The sequence below is a fragment of the Pan troglodytes genome, chromosome 17 (genome assembly GCF_028858775.2).
Source record: "Pan troglodytes isolate AG18354 chromosome 17, NHGRI_mPanTro3-v2.0_pri, whole genome shotgun sequence".
In the NCBI taxonomy this organism is placed as follows: Eukaryota; Metazoa; Chordata; class Mammalia; order Primates; family Hominidae; genus Pan; species Pan troglodytes.
This window is the reverse complement of record NC_072415.2, coordinates 18,540,762-18,559,029: the sequence shown is the minus strand read 5'-3', so window position 1 is coordinate 18,559,029 and position 18,268 is coordinate 18,540,762. Positions and strand designations below refer to the sequence as shown.

The 18,268-nt window shown below is 43.5% G+C and overlaps 1 protein-coding gene across 2 annotated transcripts in view; it reads right to left on the bottom strand.

The window, feature by feature from the left end:
• The window catches only part of AFG3L2 (AFG3 like matrix AAA peptidase subunit 2), a 48,278-nt gene that overhangs the window by 16,180 nt on the left and 13,830 nt on the right, over positions 1–18,268 (bottom strand). For both annotated transcript variants that reach the window (XM_512199.7, XM_063795927.1), the window contains 7 exons: positions 14,548–14,672; positions 13,290–13,563; positions 11,305–11,442; positions 7,603–7,756; positions 5,900–6,007; positions 5,679–5,804; positions 2,867–2,977 (listed from right to left, as the gene is read on the bottom strand). In XM_512199.7, coding sequence (XP_512199.2) covers positions 2,867–2,977; positions 5,679–5,804; positions 5,900–6,007; positions 7,603–7,756; positions 11,305–11,442; positions 13,290–13,563; positions 14,548–14,672 — 1,036 coding nt within the window. The remainder of the gene's footprint in view (positions 1–2,866; positions 2,978–5,678; positions 5,805–5,899; positions 6,008–7,602; positions 7,757–11,304; positions 11,443–13,289; positions 13,564–14,547; positions 14,673–18,268) is intronic.

The following is an 18,268-nucleotide window of genomic DNA, read 5'->3' as shown; positions in this document are numbered from 1 at the left end:
TTTTGCCATGTTCATGGTAATCCACCTGAGAATTTCTCAGCTGATGTTAAGGAGACTGGAAGACAAAAACAAAAGCTGTGTTCCCAATGACACAACCCAAGACAAGCATATGCCACAGAGCGGGAAGTTACAAAACAGGAGTTAAGTCTGTCTGCCGATGAACACTTCTGGCTTATCTGTAAAACCAAAGAAGCCTTTCCCCACAGTTCACCTTAGGAGTCATTCATTTTCTCAGTGCCTATCTCACTACACAACACTGCCTGTGGGGCCAGCAGCTGCCTCAGAGCAAAACCTGCGGCTGTGTGGCTGCCCACTCTGCCCCACCCTCTCTGATCACTTCTCCTTAACCTAAAAAAAAGGCATAAATACACAGTTTTCACCTGTCTCTACAGTGAATTATTATATTTTGCTTCATTCCATTCACAACTCTTACCATCTGAGGTTTATCTTTTCAATAACAAATTTATAGAATAAGAGGTCTGGTGATTCATTCATTCAACAATTCATTGTTTACTGGGCACCTATCCCCGGCAAACCACATTGCTCTACCAGCCTCTATGTCCTCATTGGAAGCCCCACTCGTCTGGTTTTGTACCCTCTACTCAGATGAACTGTCAAAAGTCACCCTAACACGCTCACTGCCAAATCCAAAGTTCCTCTTCCTCCTCCACACCCCTGTGCCTTGCCCTACTGCCAGCGCCTCATTTCCTGTCCCCTCCAGCCTACAGGTCCCTGTTACTGGCACATCTTCCTCGCTTGTCTGCTGATGCACCTTCAGTGCTTGTGGTACACCATGAGCACCGGTGACCTTGCTGACTCACCTTTCTCTCCTCTTACCAAATGTGAGCACTGGGTAACATTTCCTCTGCAACTCCCTCTCTCCCAGGAGGGTGGCTCCAAGTGTCCCCAACCGCCCACCTCACTCCACCTGGCACACCCTGGGACCACCACTGCCTGTTCCCAAGTCACACATGCATACCCTGCCCCGGCTCACATGCAGGACAGCTCATTCTCTACGAGCCAGCTGCCTTTGCAAGCGCCCCACATCCTGCGGTCTCTCAGTCTGTCCTCATTTTTTTTACAGCTGTCACTGGTGCTCCCCCCTGCTAAGCTGTGGGCTCACGGTGCTCACAGTGATGACTGCAAGGTTCTCTGCCTCCAGATGCTTCCCTCCTCTTCAAAGCCAGATTCATTCTCCTAAAATACCATCGATCATTATGTTATTCAGTGGCTTATGCCTGTAATCCCAGCACTTTGGGAGGCTGAGGCAGGTAGATCACCTGAGGTCAGCAGTTCGAGATCAGCCTGGCCAACATGGTGAAACCCCATCTCTACTAAAAATACAAAAATTAGCCAGGCATGGTGGCACGCACCTGTAATCCCAGCTGTTTGGGAGGCTGAGGCAGGAGAATTGCTTTAACTCGGAAGGTGGAGGTTGCAGTGAGCCAAGATCAAGCCACTGCACTTCAGCCTGGGGGACAGGGCAAGACTCCATCTCAAAAAAAAAAGGAGTTAGAGACCAGCCTGGCCAACATGGTGAAACCCCATCTCTACTAAAAGTACAAAAATTAGCCGGGCATGGTGGCAGGTGCCTGTAATAGCAGCTACTCGGAAGGCTGTTTATTTGAACCCTGGAGGTGGAGGTTGCAGTGAGCCGAGATTGTGCCACTGCACCCCAGCCTGGGTGACAGAATGAGACTCTGTCTCAGAAAACAAAAAAACAAAACAAAACAACAACAACAAAAAAAAACCCACCTTAATTCAACACTGGCCATAGGACAAAATTTTTAAAGCCTTTGAGCTTAACATTCAAGACTTTCCAAAACTGACCAGTTTACTCTCCCTCAACACAGGGTAGACTGCCTCAAGTCCATCTGCCAGGCCACTTCCACGTCACACCCCAGTTTTATCCTGAGCCTGGGGCACACCCCTCCTCTTCCGTGGAAATCTGCCTGGTGCAGGGCTTTCCCCTCCTTTGAATGCCCAAGTACTTGAATTGCTACTTGCCTTTGGGGATTAAATCAGAAGCCCTATGGAATGCTAAGAAAACGCACTGTGTGCGCTCCCCCTATGCTGACTGAGGAAGCACTTCCAGCTCTACTCCTGTTACAGTTATTTTATTTTATTTTATTTTATTTTATTTATTATTATTATTATTATTATTTTGAGACAGAGACTCACTCTGCTGCCCAGGCTGGAATGCAGTGGCACGATCTCGGCTCACCATAACCTCTGCCTCCCGGGTTCAAGCGATTCTCCTGCCTCAGCCTCCCAAGTAGCTGAGACTTCAAGTATGAGCCACCATGCCTGGCTAATCTTTGTATTTTTAGTAGAGATGGGGTTTCACTATGTTAGCCAGGCTGGTCTCAAACTCCTGACCTTGTGATCTGCCCGCCTCGGCCTCCCAAAGTGCTGGGATTACAGGCGTGAGCCACCGCACCCGGCTGTTACAGATATTTTACACCCATCACCTGTATCTAGCACAGAGCACCTCTAACTCATGTGATGAAACTTTTGTAAACAGGAAGGTTGTGAGCTTTTTAACAAACTTGATTGGTATAGTTCATGGGTAGACACCTCGCTGCTGGCTGCCTGTGCAAGCAAAGCATTCGTCAGCTGCCATCTCAAACTCACCCAGCACCATAGACCTCTATGCAGAGGGCAGGTGGCAGGGGACGGTGGCAGGAAGAAGGAGGAGAGGGAGGAGAGGCATGGGAGGGGCCATGACGCCAAGAGAGCACAAGTGTGGTGGGCCCCAGGGCTGAGTGGATACACTTTCTTTGCTTCTAGTTCTTGCCCAGAGAAATCCCTGGCCTCAAATTCATTTTATCAGCCTTTCCACTTGAGTTATGTTCAGTTTCCTTACCACCAATCACTCGCTCAATTGCCTGTTCAAAGTGTTTCTGATTTATGGAATCTGACAGATGCCTTGCAGCAATCAACGCAGCTTCATTACAGACATTAGCAACATCAGCACCTAAAAAATGAACACAGAACAGCTTACCCACCGAAATACGCCCAAACTGATCAGTCACACGATATGGACAGCCAAATCCATAGTTAATTTTTAAATCAGCAGTACAATGAATAAAGGTTTTGTGTAAATATAATTCTGTTTTGACTCATGATAACCCTAAGCTATTCTAGCGTTTAATGTAAGCCTGGTATAATTCTGGCCCTCTGAACTAAGATCAAAGTATTAGTAGTCAATAGATAATTACAGGCAACTATTTACCTTAATAGACAATATAGCTCACATAATAGCAAACTAAGACAGCATCTAAAAATGCTCATTTAAATAACTTAGTTCTATCACCTGTGTTGGAAAAATGGCTTGCATAGATATTAGGTGAAGTACTGATATATGATGAGAAATCTAATTTTTATAATCACCTAGTACATTCAGTGAAACAACTAAATTGAAATATAGCTAAAAGCTTGTCAAATGCTTTTTAGATCCATCTCTTTAAATTAACTTTTCAGTTAAGTATATGGTAGCATAAATAAGCTACAGCATACCATCTGTGTTAAATAAACAAATATTAAAACATTATAAATTTCAAAGTCCAAAGACAAGTAAAAAGTTAGGACCCCTGGAACAAGATGATGATCTTCTGACCACACTATTGTATATAATCTTTTCATACTTCTCAAACTGTTCTTTTTTTATTTCATTTTGCGTTCAGAAGGAGAGAAATAGGGAATGGGAAAGGATCATATTTTACATTAAAAAATTATTGGAATAAGCACACGAAAAGATGCTCAACATCACTAGTCATTAGAGAAGTGCAAATCAAAACAACAGTGAGATGCCAAATCACACCAGCTAGGATGGCTATAATAAAAAAAGACAGTGACGAGTGCTGGCAAGGATGTGGAGAAACTGGGATCCTCACACGTTACTGGTGGGAATGTAAAATGGCACAGGTAATTTAAAAAACCTGGCAGTTCCTGAAAAAGTTAGAGTTACCATATCACCCAGCAATTCCACTCCTAGGTATATACCAAGAGAAACACTATGACCACAAAAAATCTGTACAACGATGTTCATGGCAGCATTATTCATAATAGCCAAAAAGTGGAAACAGCCCAAATGGCCATCAACTGATGGGTGGATACCAAGATGTGGAATAGCCAAACAATGGCACATTTACTTGGCCACAAAAAGGAATGAAGTTCTGATGCCTGCCACAATTTGAATCAATCCTGTTCATTATGTTAAGTGAACATAAACCAGGCACAAAAGACCACAGGTTTTTATTTTATTTTTATTTTTTTGAGATGGAGTTTCGCTCTTGTCACCCAGGCTGGAGTGCAATGGCGTGATCTCAGCTCACTGCAACCTCCGCCTCCCAGGTTCAAGCGATTCTCCTGCTTCAGCCTCCCGAGTAGCTGGGATTACAGCACCCCCACCACCACGCCCGGCAATTTTTGTATTTTTAGTAGAGACAGGGTTTCGCCTCATTGGCCAGGCTGGTCTTGAACTCCTGACGTCAGGTGATCCACCTGCCTCGGTATCCCAAAGTGCTAGGATTACAGGTGTGAGCCACCGTACCTGGCCAAAACCACATGTTTTTGTATCATATGTACAGAATAAAAAAACCTAGAGAGACATAAAGTTTGATTGTCTTGAGACGGAATCTCGCTCTCTCATCTGGGCTGGAGTGCAGTGGGGTGATTTAGGCTCACTGCAACCTCACCTCCTGGGTTCAAGCCATTCTCCTGCCTCAGCCTCCCGAACAGCTGGGATTACAGGCATGCACCACCATGCCTGGCTAATTTCTGTATTTTTAGTAGAGACAGCGTTTTGCCATGTTAGCCAGGCTGGTCTCGAACTCCTGACCTCAGGTGATCCACCTGCCTCTGACTCCCAAAGTGCTGGTATTACAGGTGTGAGCCATCGTGCCCAGCCCAAAATGTTTTAAAATTATAGTGATGGTTGTACAACCCTGTAAATATACTAGAAACCATTAATTGTACACTTTATACAGGTGATTTTTAGTTAACTTTATTTCAATAGAGCTTTTAAAAAAACGCTTAGGAATAATTCCTACAATATTTATAGAAAAAAATGATACATTGTCAAGAATTTGTCACAAAATACTCCAGAGGAAGCAGAAAGAGAAGAGGGTATAGATAAAAGGTTAGATGTGAATTAGTAATTGTTCCTGAAACTAGGTGATAGGTACAGATGGGTTCATTACACCATTTCCTCAAAATCTGTGTATGTTTGAAATTTCCCATAATAACAAAGTAAAAATAGTCGGGCACAGTGGCTCATGCCTACAATCCCAGCACTTTGGGAGGCCAAGGCAGGAGGATCACTTACAGCCAGGAGTTTCGGGCCAGCCTGTGCAACATAATAAGTAAGACCCTGTCTCCACAAAATCAAAAAATTAGCTGGGCATGGTGGTACATGCCTGTAGTCCCAGCAACAAGGCTGAGGCAGGAGGATCACTCGAGCCCAGAAGGTTGAGGCTACAGTGAGCTATGATTACACCACTCAGTCCATCCTGTGCAATTAAGCGAGACTCTGTCTCAAAAAAAATAAAAATGAGAATATAAACTTAGGAAGCCCACAGTAAAGAAGTGAAAAGGTAAGAAAGTAAACCGGTACCTGGTAACTGTTACTGATTTTAATATGCTTCTAAATAGTGTCCTCGTTATTTTCCACTCACCTGAAAACCCTGGAGTTAAAGATGCCAGTTTTCTTGCCAATTTATCCTTCTCCAGGGTACTGTCCAGTTTTAGCGGTCGGAGATGAACTTTGAAAATAGAAGCTCTTCCTTTTATGTCTGGTGGTCCTTTAGAAATCATTTTTAAGGAAAAGAAAATCATATTGAAACAGTCACACCTATACTCATGAGCACTGGACCTGCCCCAGCAAACATCATCTCACCAATAAAGATCTGCCTGTCGAAACGCCCCGGCCTAAGCAGCGCGGGGTCCAGGATATCTGGTCGATTGGTGCCGGCCAAAATGACGACATTTGTTGTTGTATTAAAACCTGAAAGATAACAAAAATGCAAACACTATTAAATGACAAGAGGCAGAAAGCAACAGTGCACCATCAGGAACATATGAGCACTGCAAATTCATAGCTACGGTAAACACATTTTCTATTCATTATCCAGTGTTTTTTGTTTTTTTTTTTTTGAGACGGAGTTTCACTCCTGTTGTCCAGGCAGGAGTGCAATGGCGTGATCTCAGCTCACCGCAACCTCCGCTTCCCAGGTTCAAGCAATTCTCCTGCCTCAGCCTCCCGAGTAGCTGGGATTACAGGCATGCCCCACCACACCTGGCTAATTTTTGTATTTTTAGTAGAGATAGGGTTTCTCCATGTTGGTCAGGCTGGTCTCGAACACCTGACCTCAGGTGATCCACCCGCCTGGGCCTCCCAAAGTGCTGGGATTACAGGCGTGAACCACCGCCCCTGGCCTATCCAGTGTTTTTTAAGTTACAAACTTGCATTATTTTTTTACTATTCAGCTTGTCCTTGAAAATAATCATATATTAGACTTAAAAGTTTTACGAGTAAATCTCCTAAAGACAAATGACCAAATATTTAAATTTATTTAACTAGAAATTTAACAGATAATGTCAATTTTAAAAATGTCTTAAAATCAGATTAAATTGGCAAAGGATGTGTCTGACACCCTGGGCCACAGGACAACCAACTGCCTATCTGAAGGCAGAGATCAACCTCTACCTCCCACCTCTTCTCCACACTCAAGTGGCTCAGTGTTACTGCCCATTTCTCAACGTAAATGCCATGGTCCCAGGCCCTTCACCCTCAGGACCCTGGCATGGCAGCAGCTCCTGGGTGAATTTCCCTCAGATGTGGTGCTCCAATGTGAACGCAACAGGGCTGACCATCGCGGGACAGAGGAGGATTTCTACCTCCTTATTCTGCCCCTATGCCTGGCTTCATCATTGAAGCCAGTTCAGTACTGGCACTGTGCTTCCCCTTTCTGCACAAACAACCAAGCACCCACATTTTTATCTTCCAGCAGGAAGAACACATGACATCCTGAGAAGTGGCTTTCCTAAATGAAATAAAAGCTGGCTAGCATGGAAAGACTGCTACTCTCTTAGTAAAAAAGTATTCAAAATTTGCTAAATTCACACTTGGTTAGGCTTAGATTTTCCTTATGCTTCAGAGATGGTGATGATTTAGAGAATGAGATGGTAATTCTTTTGTGACTCATTTCACCAATTCTTCTCTTATTCAAACACCGGACACAAACAGCATGTTAACACCGATATTAAGTTATGCAGGCTGCCAGGAAAAAATATTTTGCTATTATTTGTATTAGTATAAAAGCACCTTTTAAAAGAGCTGTTTGTTTCAGGGAATGCTTTTTTTTTGTTTGTGATACTCAATATTGGAATAAGGACTCTCATTTTGGGGACATGAAAGGCATAAGAAAGTGCAGCTTAAACTCAGGAGGCTGAGGCAGGAGGATCGCTTGAACCCAGGGGTCAAAGGATGCAGTGAGCCGAAATCACACCACTCACTCCAGCCTGGACAACAGAGTCAGACTCCATCTCAAAAAAAAATACAAAAGTACAGTTAAAGATACAAAAGCCTTGATCACTCACCATCCATCTCCACCAGCAGCTGGTTGAGTGTGTTCTCCTGCTCACTCTGCCCTCCAAAGTTGCCTCTTCCTCTCTTCCTTCCCACTGCATCGATTTCATCGATGAAGAGGATGCAAGGGGCATTCTTCCGAGCAAGGGCAAATAAGTCTCGGACCTTGGCAAAAACAGAAAGAGAGTCATCTGACCAAAGAATATTATGTATTCTCTGAATAAGAAATGAAATAAATCGGCCGGGCACAGTGGCTCATGCCTGTAATCCCAGCACTTTGGGAGGCCGAGGCTGGTGGATCACCTGAGGTCAGGAGTTCGATACCAGCCTGACCAACATGGAGAAACCCCATCTCTACTAAAAATACAAAATTAGGCAGGCGTGGTGGCGTGTGCCTGTGATCCCAGCTACTCAGGAGGCTGAGGCAGGAGAATCGCTTGAACCTGGGAGGCAGAGGTTGCAGTGAGCTGAGACTGAGCCATTGCACTCCTGCCTGGGCAACAAGAGCGAAATTCTGTCTCAAAAAAAAAAAAAAAGAAAGAAAGAAATCTTCAGCTTCCCGTCCCATGTGCAGACAATCTTTTTGTGATACACACTGTAAGGTACATTTTTTTAAAGAGTTACAAGTAGCAAAGAAGCAGCAAATGAGGAGTAACCTGGGTAACCGACTTAAGGTGAGCAAATCTTTCTCAGATCCCATAAATTACTGTATATGTAATAAACACTGATAATATCTGCTATTTTTGTAACATCAACAAATTAACATTACATATATACCTACACAAAGACAACACAGTAGAGCTGTAAACTTTACATTCAGTTGAAAAGTTCAGACTTCTCTAGAGTTCACATTTCATGCCTAACACAGTTATTAACAGGCTGAGGCTACTAAGGAGTCTATGCAATCACACATACACAGTGAAGCCAAAGACCATCCAAGCCCATCAGCTCATCCCCAAAGAGGGGGTGACAGCCTTCATCTGCCACCCACCCCACCACAGACCATCCTGATAGCGCATACCCTCAGACAAACCTGCAGTCAGGAGGAGGAGGAAGAGCCACTCAGCGCCTCACCATCAGTCACCTGCCCCTTCAAGGAGCATCAGAGACAACTCTCCACCTGCCCACTCCCACCCCCCACCCCCACTTCACTGGACAGACGTCCAGGTCTTCCTGCCTGGATTTCTGGATGTTCATTCCTACACTGCTCTGAACACATCCCCTAAAATAACTGGTATCCTTCTCCAGCCTCCCCTCTGAATTCCAGATCTGTGACCTACAGACCCACACCTTCAAAGTACATCCATCCCATCCCGGCATGAACAGGAACTCAGCCATTCCAGCAAGCCTTAAGCAGGAGTCTGCATCTTCCCCTACAGGCTAACTGGAGCTGGGGTCCATCTCACACCCCACTGCTGCTGCCAAAATAACTGCTGGAAAAGCCCCTGCTTGCTGAGGCTCAGGCCTCGTGGCAGGCACTCCACCCCACTGTGCCATGGGTCTCCCCCAGCCTGACTGCCACTAGGCACGATGTCCTCAGTGATTTCCATCCATGTGGCTCTCGGTCTCTCAGTTCCCTGACCACCCCTTCATTCACCTTTTACTTCACTCTGACAAGACCAGCACTGCCAAGGTTGCCTTTTAAACCACCATCTTCAAGTCATCTACTCTCTGAGCACCCCCTCCTATCATCTGGACCCACAGACACACTCAGGTATCTCACGCCAACTCTTTACCACTTCTCAGCTCTGCAACCCACCAGGCCCACCCTTCCCCACCACCCCCCACAGCTCCTCTCCTGTCTTCAATTTCCCCCCATCCACTTTATATCTCATGGCCCATCATCATTAACACCCAACTCCCCCTCATTCCCTATTTTTCTATGACTTATCCGCACAACAACAGCAAAGTGTGAAATAGATGTGAAGGTGAGGCCGGACAAGGTGGCTCATGCCTGTAATCCCAGCACTTTAGGAGGGCAAGGCAGGGGGTGCATCACCTGAAGTGAGGAGTTCAATACCAGCCTGGCCAACATAGTGAAACCCCATCTCTACTAAAAATACAAAAATTAGCTGGGCATGGTGGTGGGCGCCTGCAATCCCAGCTACTAGGGAGGCTGAGGCAGAATCACTTGAACCCGGGAGGCAGAGGTTATGCCACTGCACTCCAGCCTGGGCGACAGAGCAAGACTCCATCTCAAAAAAAAAAAAAAAAAAAAAAAAAAAAAAAAAAAGAACTCTTACAATTCAACAACCAAAAAAACCCAATTAAAAAATGAGCAAAGGCTCTGAATAGACAACTCTCCAAGGAAGATATACAAATATACAAATGGCCAATAAGCACATACAAGATGTTCAACATCACTCCTCATCATGGAAATGCAAATCAAAACCACGAGATACTACATCACACCCACTAAGGTGGCTATCATCAAAGTGTTGATAAGGGCGGGGAAACATCAGAACCCCTTACACATTGCTGGTAGGGATGGAAAATGGGCAAGTAGTTTGGAAAACAGTCTGGTGTTTCCTTAAAATGTTAAACATGGAGTTACCATTCGAAAACATTATGTTAAGTGAAAGAAATCAGGCATAAAAAAAACACATATTGTATAATTTCATTTACATAGAATGTCTGTACTAGGAAATTCCTTTGGGTAGTTTGCTTAGGACTCCCGATTTACATTTTTTTTTTTTTTTTTTTGAGACGAGTCTCACTCTGTCACCCAGGCTGGAGTGCAGTGGTGTGATCTCAGCTCACTGCAAGCTCCGCCTCCCAGGTTCACGCCATTCTCCTGCCTCAGCCTCCCAAGTAGCTGGGACTACAGGCGCCCACCACCACGCACGGCTAATTTTGGTTTTGTATTTTTAGTAGAGATGGTGTTTTACCATGTTAGCCAGGATGGTCTCGATCTCCAGACCTCCTGATCCGCCTGCCTCGGCCTCCCAAAGTGCTGGGATTACAAGTGTGAGCCACCACGCCCGGCCACGATTTCTTCTTGATGTAATGGAAATGTTGTAAAACTGATTGTGGTGATGGCTGCACAAATCTGTGAATTACTAAAAGCTACTGAATTGTATACTTTACAGGGATCAATTGTTTGGTATGTCAATTATATCTCAATAAATGTTGTCACCAAAAAAAAAAAAAAAAATCCACAAATAAAGCAAATTTTTTTTTTTTTTTTTTGAGACAGCGTCTCACTCTGTTGCCCAGGCTGGAACGCAGTGGTGTGATCTTGGTTCACTGCAACTTCTGCCGCCTGGGTTCAAGAGATTCTCCTGCCTCAGCCTCCGAAATAGCTGGGATTATAGGCATGCACGACCACGCCTGGCTAATTTTTCTATTTTTAGTAGAGACAGGGTTTCGCCATGTTGGCCAGGCTGGTCTCGAACTCCTGACTTCAAGCGTTCCACCCACTTCAGCCTTCCAAAGTGCTGGAATTACAGGCATGAGCCACCGCGCACAGCCGTCAATTCTTTAAATTGGTCTACTATAGGTAGCAGACTGCAGTCCTAGCTGGTGCGAGGGAAGGTGGGGTGGAAGTCACAGGCCTTGCTGAAGTCTTAGGCCTGGAGGAGAGCTCAGGCCAGGGACTGGTGAGAGGTCACTCTAGCACTCTAGGGGGAAGGGCCATCTCTAGCAAGTGCCCCCATCTGTGGTGAAGTGGTGGGTGTAAGGAAGCTGTACCATCCGAACAGAATGAGACTCACTCTAGCAGGGCCCACACCAACGAACATCTCCAAAAACTCAGATCCACTAACGGTGATGAAGGGGACATTGGCTTCTCCGGCTGTGGCCTTAGCTAGCAGCGTCTTCCCAGTGCCTGGAGGACCAGTGAGAATGGCACCCTTCAGATATGAAAAAAGAAATTACATTTAATGAGAATTCCAGAAAAGTAAATTGTGTATCCGCAAATAATTACAAGATATAACTCTGTCTCTAAATCTTATTGATATATATTAAATATTACTTAAACATCTGAGCTATGGTAGAACATTTTTATATTAGTAAGAATAAAAAGATTATCAAAAATAATTTTGTTTCAAAAAATTTGGTAAGAATGTGAAATTTAAAATATTTCCTTTTTTTCCTAGGGCTGATTTTTAGACCTTTAGTCTAACAGTATGTAAAGGGTGACTTAGGCTAGGAATATACTAATAAATCTGCTAAGGTTTACTTAAATAATTTAAGAAGACACCAACACCACACTCCTGATTTATGTAATTCTTTTACTCTTTACAAGTAAAATTGGTTTCTGAGCTCAAATAATTAATAAACCCAACTTCTGACTTCTACTTTCATGTACAAATCAGTACATTTTTAGCATGGTTGGACATGCAACTTAAAACCTAACTGTGAATTTGTTTTTATTTCCACTGACTACCCACGAACAGTATCCTCTCTTATTTATAGACATACTACCACACTACCATATCCAAATACTGTGAGGAGGTAGATAATATGGTCAAATGATATTTTTTCTAGGCATTGTAATAAAACCTTAAGGTATTTTTTAAATTTTGCTTATTTTCTTCTTTAAAAGTTTCACAAATGAAGTAGAAATCTAATGACCAATGATGAACTTAACTACAAAGAAAGACGTGTTTGCTCAAACAATACACTTTTTTTTTTTTGAGATAGAGTTTCACTCTTGTCCAGGCTGGAGTGCAATGGCACGATCTCGGCTCACTGCAACCTCCACCTCCCAGGTTGAAGCGATTCTCCTGCCTCAGCCTCTTGAGCAGCTGGGATTACAGGCGCACAACACCATGCCCAGCTAATTTTTTGTATTTTTAGTAGAGACAGGGATTCACCATGTTGGCCAGGCTGGTCTCGAACTCCTGACCTCAGGTGATCCACCCACCTCAGCCTCCCAAAGTGCTGGGATTACAGGAGTGAGCCACTGCGCCTGGCCCTACACAACTATTATATTAAGTTGTAGAGACAACTAGGTGTAATGCAAATGGGTACTAAGTAACAGTAAGTTATAAATTCATAAAATATGACTTTTTATCTATAGAAGAAAGACATAAAAATCAAGGAAATAATGATTATCTTTCAAAGGATTCCTTTAAAGTAAAATTTATTCATGGACTTTTAAAAGAATTATACCTTTTTATTCATTTACTTAATAGCTGATCCATTTAACAAATATGAAGTTAATGTTCCACGCCTAGCCCTAGGGGCACCAAGCCCTGTAGAGTACAGCCCACCACTAGCACAGTGGGCAAGAGCATATTTGCTGGAAAGGGGAAGGTGATGGTGAGTGCTGTGTCCTCTCCACTGGATCCTGTGCCATGAACCTCAGTGCCAGCACAGGTGTCCTGTCCACATACATCCCTCGAAGGGACACTGGGTGACAGCAGAGTGTGACACTGTCAGTGAGCTACAGCGGGCCTACAGTTGCTGAGAGATAGGGCATCTAAATCAGATTGGAGGGAGAGGGAAGACGAATCAAGAAAATCTTCCAAGAGGAGGTAACATAGATATTTTCAGGAATACATACACTATACAAGACACATGCACACAGAACTGACCCAAAACGATCCTCGAGTTGGGCAGAGGCTAGCCTAGTAAGCTGAGAAAGAGGAAGGACAGAAAAACAGCTATCTATAATAAGTAATCAAACTTCATAGAATTATAACTTCAGAGATCAAGAAACACTTCGAAAAGTTAATCTAAAAGTTCATTTTACCTTTGGGATTTTTGCTCCTAGGTCTTGATACTGCTTTGGGTTTTTCAAGAAATTCACAAATTCCATGATCTCTAGCTTGGCCTCCTCACAGCCAGCCACATCTTTGAACTTCACATCAATTTCATCCTTTAAGACCTTGGCAGTGGTTTCTCCGACACTGAAGAGTCCGCCCATCCCTCGGCCTGTCCGGCCAATGCCAGCAGGCCCTCTTCTGATGGTGTAGAGCAAGAAGGCGATGATGAGCACCGTAGGCAGCATGCTCAGCAGAAAAGAGCTAGGGACACACAGCGCAACACGGGTTAGGACTGGCTGCTCACCTCCAGCTTTCGCATGTGGTGCAAGATATCAATATAAATATATATAGCTACACCAAGGTATACCTTCTGCACTTAATACAAAGGAGGGTAACTTGCAAGTGTTCTTCAAAGGCAACAGAATTCCCAAATAAGCTCCATGGCAACCAACTCTTTGAAATAAATGGAGCATCTGCCCAGACTTTAAGTGGGGTTACTAACATGGTCTTATTAAAGACAACCCCCAAAGAAGAAGTTCTGATGAGAGAAGAATCACCTAAAAATCCTGGAAAACTGTGAAATGTAACCATAAATGATAGTTCAAAGATGGGAATGGCACTCTTTGATACAAAGGGGTTCTTTATGCTAAAATCCTACCAAAGGTCAATGCATTGAATGTTAATACCCTAAACCACTGCTTAATCAAGATAAGTATAAATGTGTACAAAAGGAATGAATCAAAAATAAAAATAAAAATAAAGATAAAGATAAAAAGCCAGGTGTGGTGGCTCACAACTGTAATCCCAGCACTTTGGGAGGCGGAGGCAGGTGGATTACCTGAAGTCAGGAGTTCGAGACCAGCCTGACCAACATGGTGAATCCCTGCCTCTACTAGAAATACAAAAATTAGCTGGGCATGGTGGTGGAAGCCTATAATCCCAGCTACTCTGGAGACTGAGGCAGGAGAATCGCGTGAACTGGGGTGGGGACAAAGGTTGCAGTGAGTCAAGATCATACGACTGCACTCCAGCCTGGGCGACAAAGCGAAACCCCATCTCAAAAAAAAAAAGAAAATGAATGAGTCATGCAAAAACTAGTGAGTTACTAATAGTTTTTTAAAAATCTGGCCAAACTGAGAAAGGCCTGTTTGAGAATATAATGTGTAGCCCTGCACCCAGGGACAGAACACAGTGAACCACAGGCAGCACAGTCAACAGTCTACAAAATATTATATTTGAGATTACCCATCACTTTCAGCAATGTAGACAACAGGCACCCGATTTTCTCCTTCTATGCCCAATTCCTGCTGTAAAGTTTCCAGATTCCGTTCAAAGGTGTCCACACTGCCAATATTAAACCAAACGTATTGCTATAAAAACAAAAAAACAAATATCCTAAGAATGTAGTGAAACTAAAAGGTTCAATTCACTAAACGGTTCAACTTTTTAAGAATTTTCCAGAAATACTGAAAATTTATAAATTAAAGAAAAAACAATAATAAAAGACTGGCTTTAATAATGTGGTGATTAAATGTCACTCCTTGAGAACACTTGGCAATTCTTGGCAAATAAGCATTTCTTTAGCAGCAATATCTCAGTGGCTCTAAAATTATAAACTCAAAAAACAGAATGAAAAACCTATTTGAAAACGTAATCCTTTTTAAAATAAATATGCATTATTTCCCTCTTCATCTATTTCCTAGGTATTTTAGCTCCCTATTCCCAAATTTAAAACTACTGTGAAACAGGGATAAGAGCTAAAGTTTACTGGGCATGTACTAAGTACCAGGCATTGTTCTGGGCCCTTTAGATGCATTAGTTCATTCAATCCTGAGGACCATCCTAAGAAGCAGGTGCCATCACTGGGGGTGATGTTCAAAATCCGAACACCGCACCCCCACTGTGCAACTGGAACAGATGTGCCTTGCTGTGCCAGGCACTCCCTCTTTATTCTCTAGAGCTGCAGAGACCCAGAGGGCCCAGCACAGGGACACCTCAGGGGCCAGGTCAAGGCTATTCTACCAACCAGCACATAATTATTTCTTATTGTACTCGTGCCTACTGACTGAATATGAGCCCTGACTCCTGTTCCCATTCTACAGATAACAAAACTTGCTCATGGTCACACATGAAATAAGAGGCTGGGATCTGAACCCAGTCTGGCTCCTGAACCAGTGTCCTAACCACAATGTCACACTGCCTTTACACAACCATGAGGACACTGATTTTAATAGCTCACATTTATGGAGTTTACTAGCTAGAAGACCCCATTTCAAGCACTGGGCATGTATTAGCTCCATTTTATAGTACAAAAAAACTTTGTTTCTCCTCTAACCTGCAATCATCTTTTTTTAAAAAAGTATTTTTTAAATCAAAACAGTAAGTCTATGATATAAAACTCATTAGAGAGGCTGGGCACAGTGGCCAGTAATCCCAGCACTTTGGGAAGCCCAGGTGGCAGATCACCTGAAGTGAGGAGTTTGAGACCAGCCTGGCCACCATGGTCTCAAACTGTCTCTACTAAAACTACAAAAATTAGCTAGGCATGGTGGCACCCACCTATAGGCCCAGCTACTTGGGAGGCATGAACCTGGGAGGCACAGGTTGCAGTGAGCCAAGATTGTGCCACTGCATTCCAGTCTAGGCAACAGAGCGAGACTCCATTTCAAAACAAAAAACAAGGCCAGGTGCAGTGGCTCACGCCTGTAATTCCAACACTTTGGGAGGCCAAGGTGGGTGGATCACAAGGTCAGGAGTTCAAGACAAGCCTGGTCAAGATGGTGAAACCCCGTCTCTACTAAAAATACAAAAAATTAGCCAGGCATGGTGGCAGGCACCAGCAATCCCAGCTTCTTGGGAGGCTGAGGCAGAGAACTTCTTGAACCTGGGAGGCGGAAGTTGCAGTGAGCCAAGATCACGCCACTGCACTCCAGCCTGGGTGACAAAGTCAGACTCCGTCTCAAAAAACAAACAAAAAAACAAAACCTCATAGAGAGCAACAAGTCATCGCATATCCTTCCAACCAGTGTTACTGAGTGAGGAACATTACTTTGGTATTTCTCTCCAAGTATCTAAAAATAAAAGATGAAGAGTAAGTTTTATATTATATAACAACATAACAGTATTTGGTAAATTATTCACCAACAAAGATACAAAATTCACATGGTTACAAAGCCCCAAAACCTGCTCAGAATAGATTAACCACAGAGGATGGAACATTCCCCAACTCAGCCCCTGCTATCAACTGGGCAATGGGCCAAACGCCTGGCTCCTATCACAGAAGCAGTGTGAACCCAGGACCAGCAGCATAGTGCCACCCAGCAGCATGTTAGAAATGCAGATTCTCAGAACACAACCTAGATAAGAACCTCTGCGGGGATGGGGTCCCAGGACTCAAGTTTTAATAGCTTTCTAGACAATTTTTATGCACACTAAAATTTGAAAACCACGACTGACTCACCCTATCTCATTTAAGCATTAAGCCCTTCTCTACTGTCACAGAGAAGGTAAGCCATCTACTAGTCAAGAGTAGAACTGATGTAAGGCTAAAGGCTGTGTGTGTGCAGCACTGCACAGTGATTAATACTGCTGCTCCATTCACAGCAAGACACTGAAAATCTGTTTCTGAAAGCTCAAAACAAGAAGTCTTTAGTAAGCAGGTAATATACATTTGCTGTAAAAACTTGGGATATGCACATACAGAAAACAAAGACATCCATAACCCCAACATTCAGACACAAACAACATCAGCATTTCAGGCCTGTCCCTCAAGACTGTATAATGCCACCTTTACGATCTTGAAATACAATTTTGAAAAGAAATCAATATAAACCTTAACTGTACTATAAAAGAGAAATACAAAGAAAGCACTTTATATACAATGGTATGAATTTCAACACATAAATGCTTGTGCATGCCAACACTGGAAAACAAGTTCCCGCCAATGTCAAAATCACCCCTAGGGACGGAACTGCCCCCAAGGACAACTGCTCAGCCGGAAACAGAACAGGGAACAAGGATTCCCTGTTAACCCTGTGCCTGGCATGGGCCGCTGGGCTATTTCTCATTTTTTGCTACGTATAGACAATGTGTGAGAGGGCGTCCTTGCAGAGACATCCCACACACATCCCTACTTTCTCCCTGGGCTTCCCTCCTAGAAGCAGAGGGATGGGTGTGTGTGTGCTTCCCACAGTGCTGGAACATACGTTGCCTACCGGCCTCATGAGAAAGTGCCAACTTAATTCCCAGCACTAAAGTCTGAGGATAAAGCACGGTTATTAATAGGCATTGCATCATTAGGTAGAGGGAATGGGAAATCAAGACCATTAAAATACCTTCCCAAACACAGGGCAACACCAGAGCCCTATGACTTTACAGACATTCTGCTATTTGCTGACATGCTATTAAACAGAGAGATATGGTCACCATCACTTCTAGTTGTCCTTAAATGTTGCCCTGTCCAGGCGGGATGGCTAGAAAATGGTTAAACACAATTATCCTAAGGGAGCCTGGCAAGTCCTGGGAGCCTTAGCTTCACCTCTCTCCCCTCCCCTCCAGAATTCCCTCAATGCATTCAGCTTGCTCTGAGGTCTCTGGAAGTATACTCCAGACTGGTTGGAGAGGAAATACAAATTATTTTTAAAATAGGAAATCAAATGGAAATTAAAACAATATAATATCACAAAATGGTTGGGAGATGGTGGGGATGCTTTTAAACTAATTTGATAAAAGCTGTCTCAAAACATAGGCAATTGAGATTTTAATTTTTTTTCCTAATCAAATAACTACTTCTCAGTCTTGAAAAGTCACAGACTATTCTGGAATACTGAAAACTGGGATTTCACTCACTGTCTTCTAAATGTAGTCAAAATGATTATCAGAAACAAAACAAAACCATGACCCAATCCCTATATCAATAATCCATACACAACATTCCCATTTCCACTGATGTTAGTAAGATCACCCC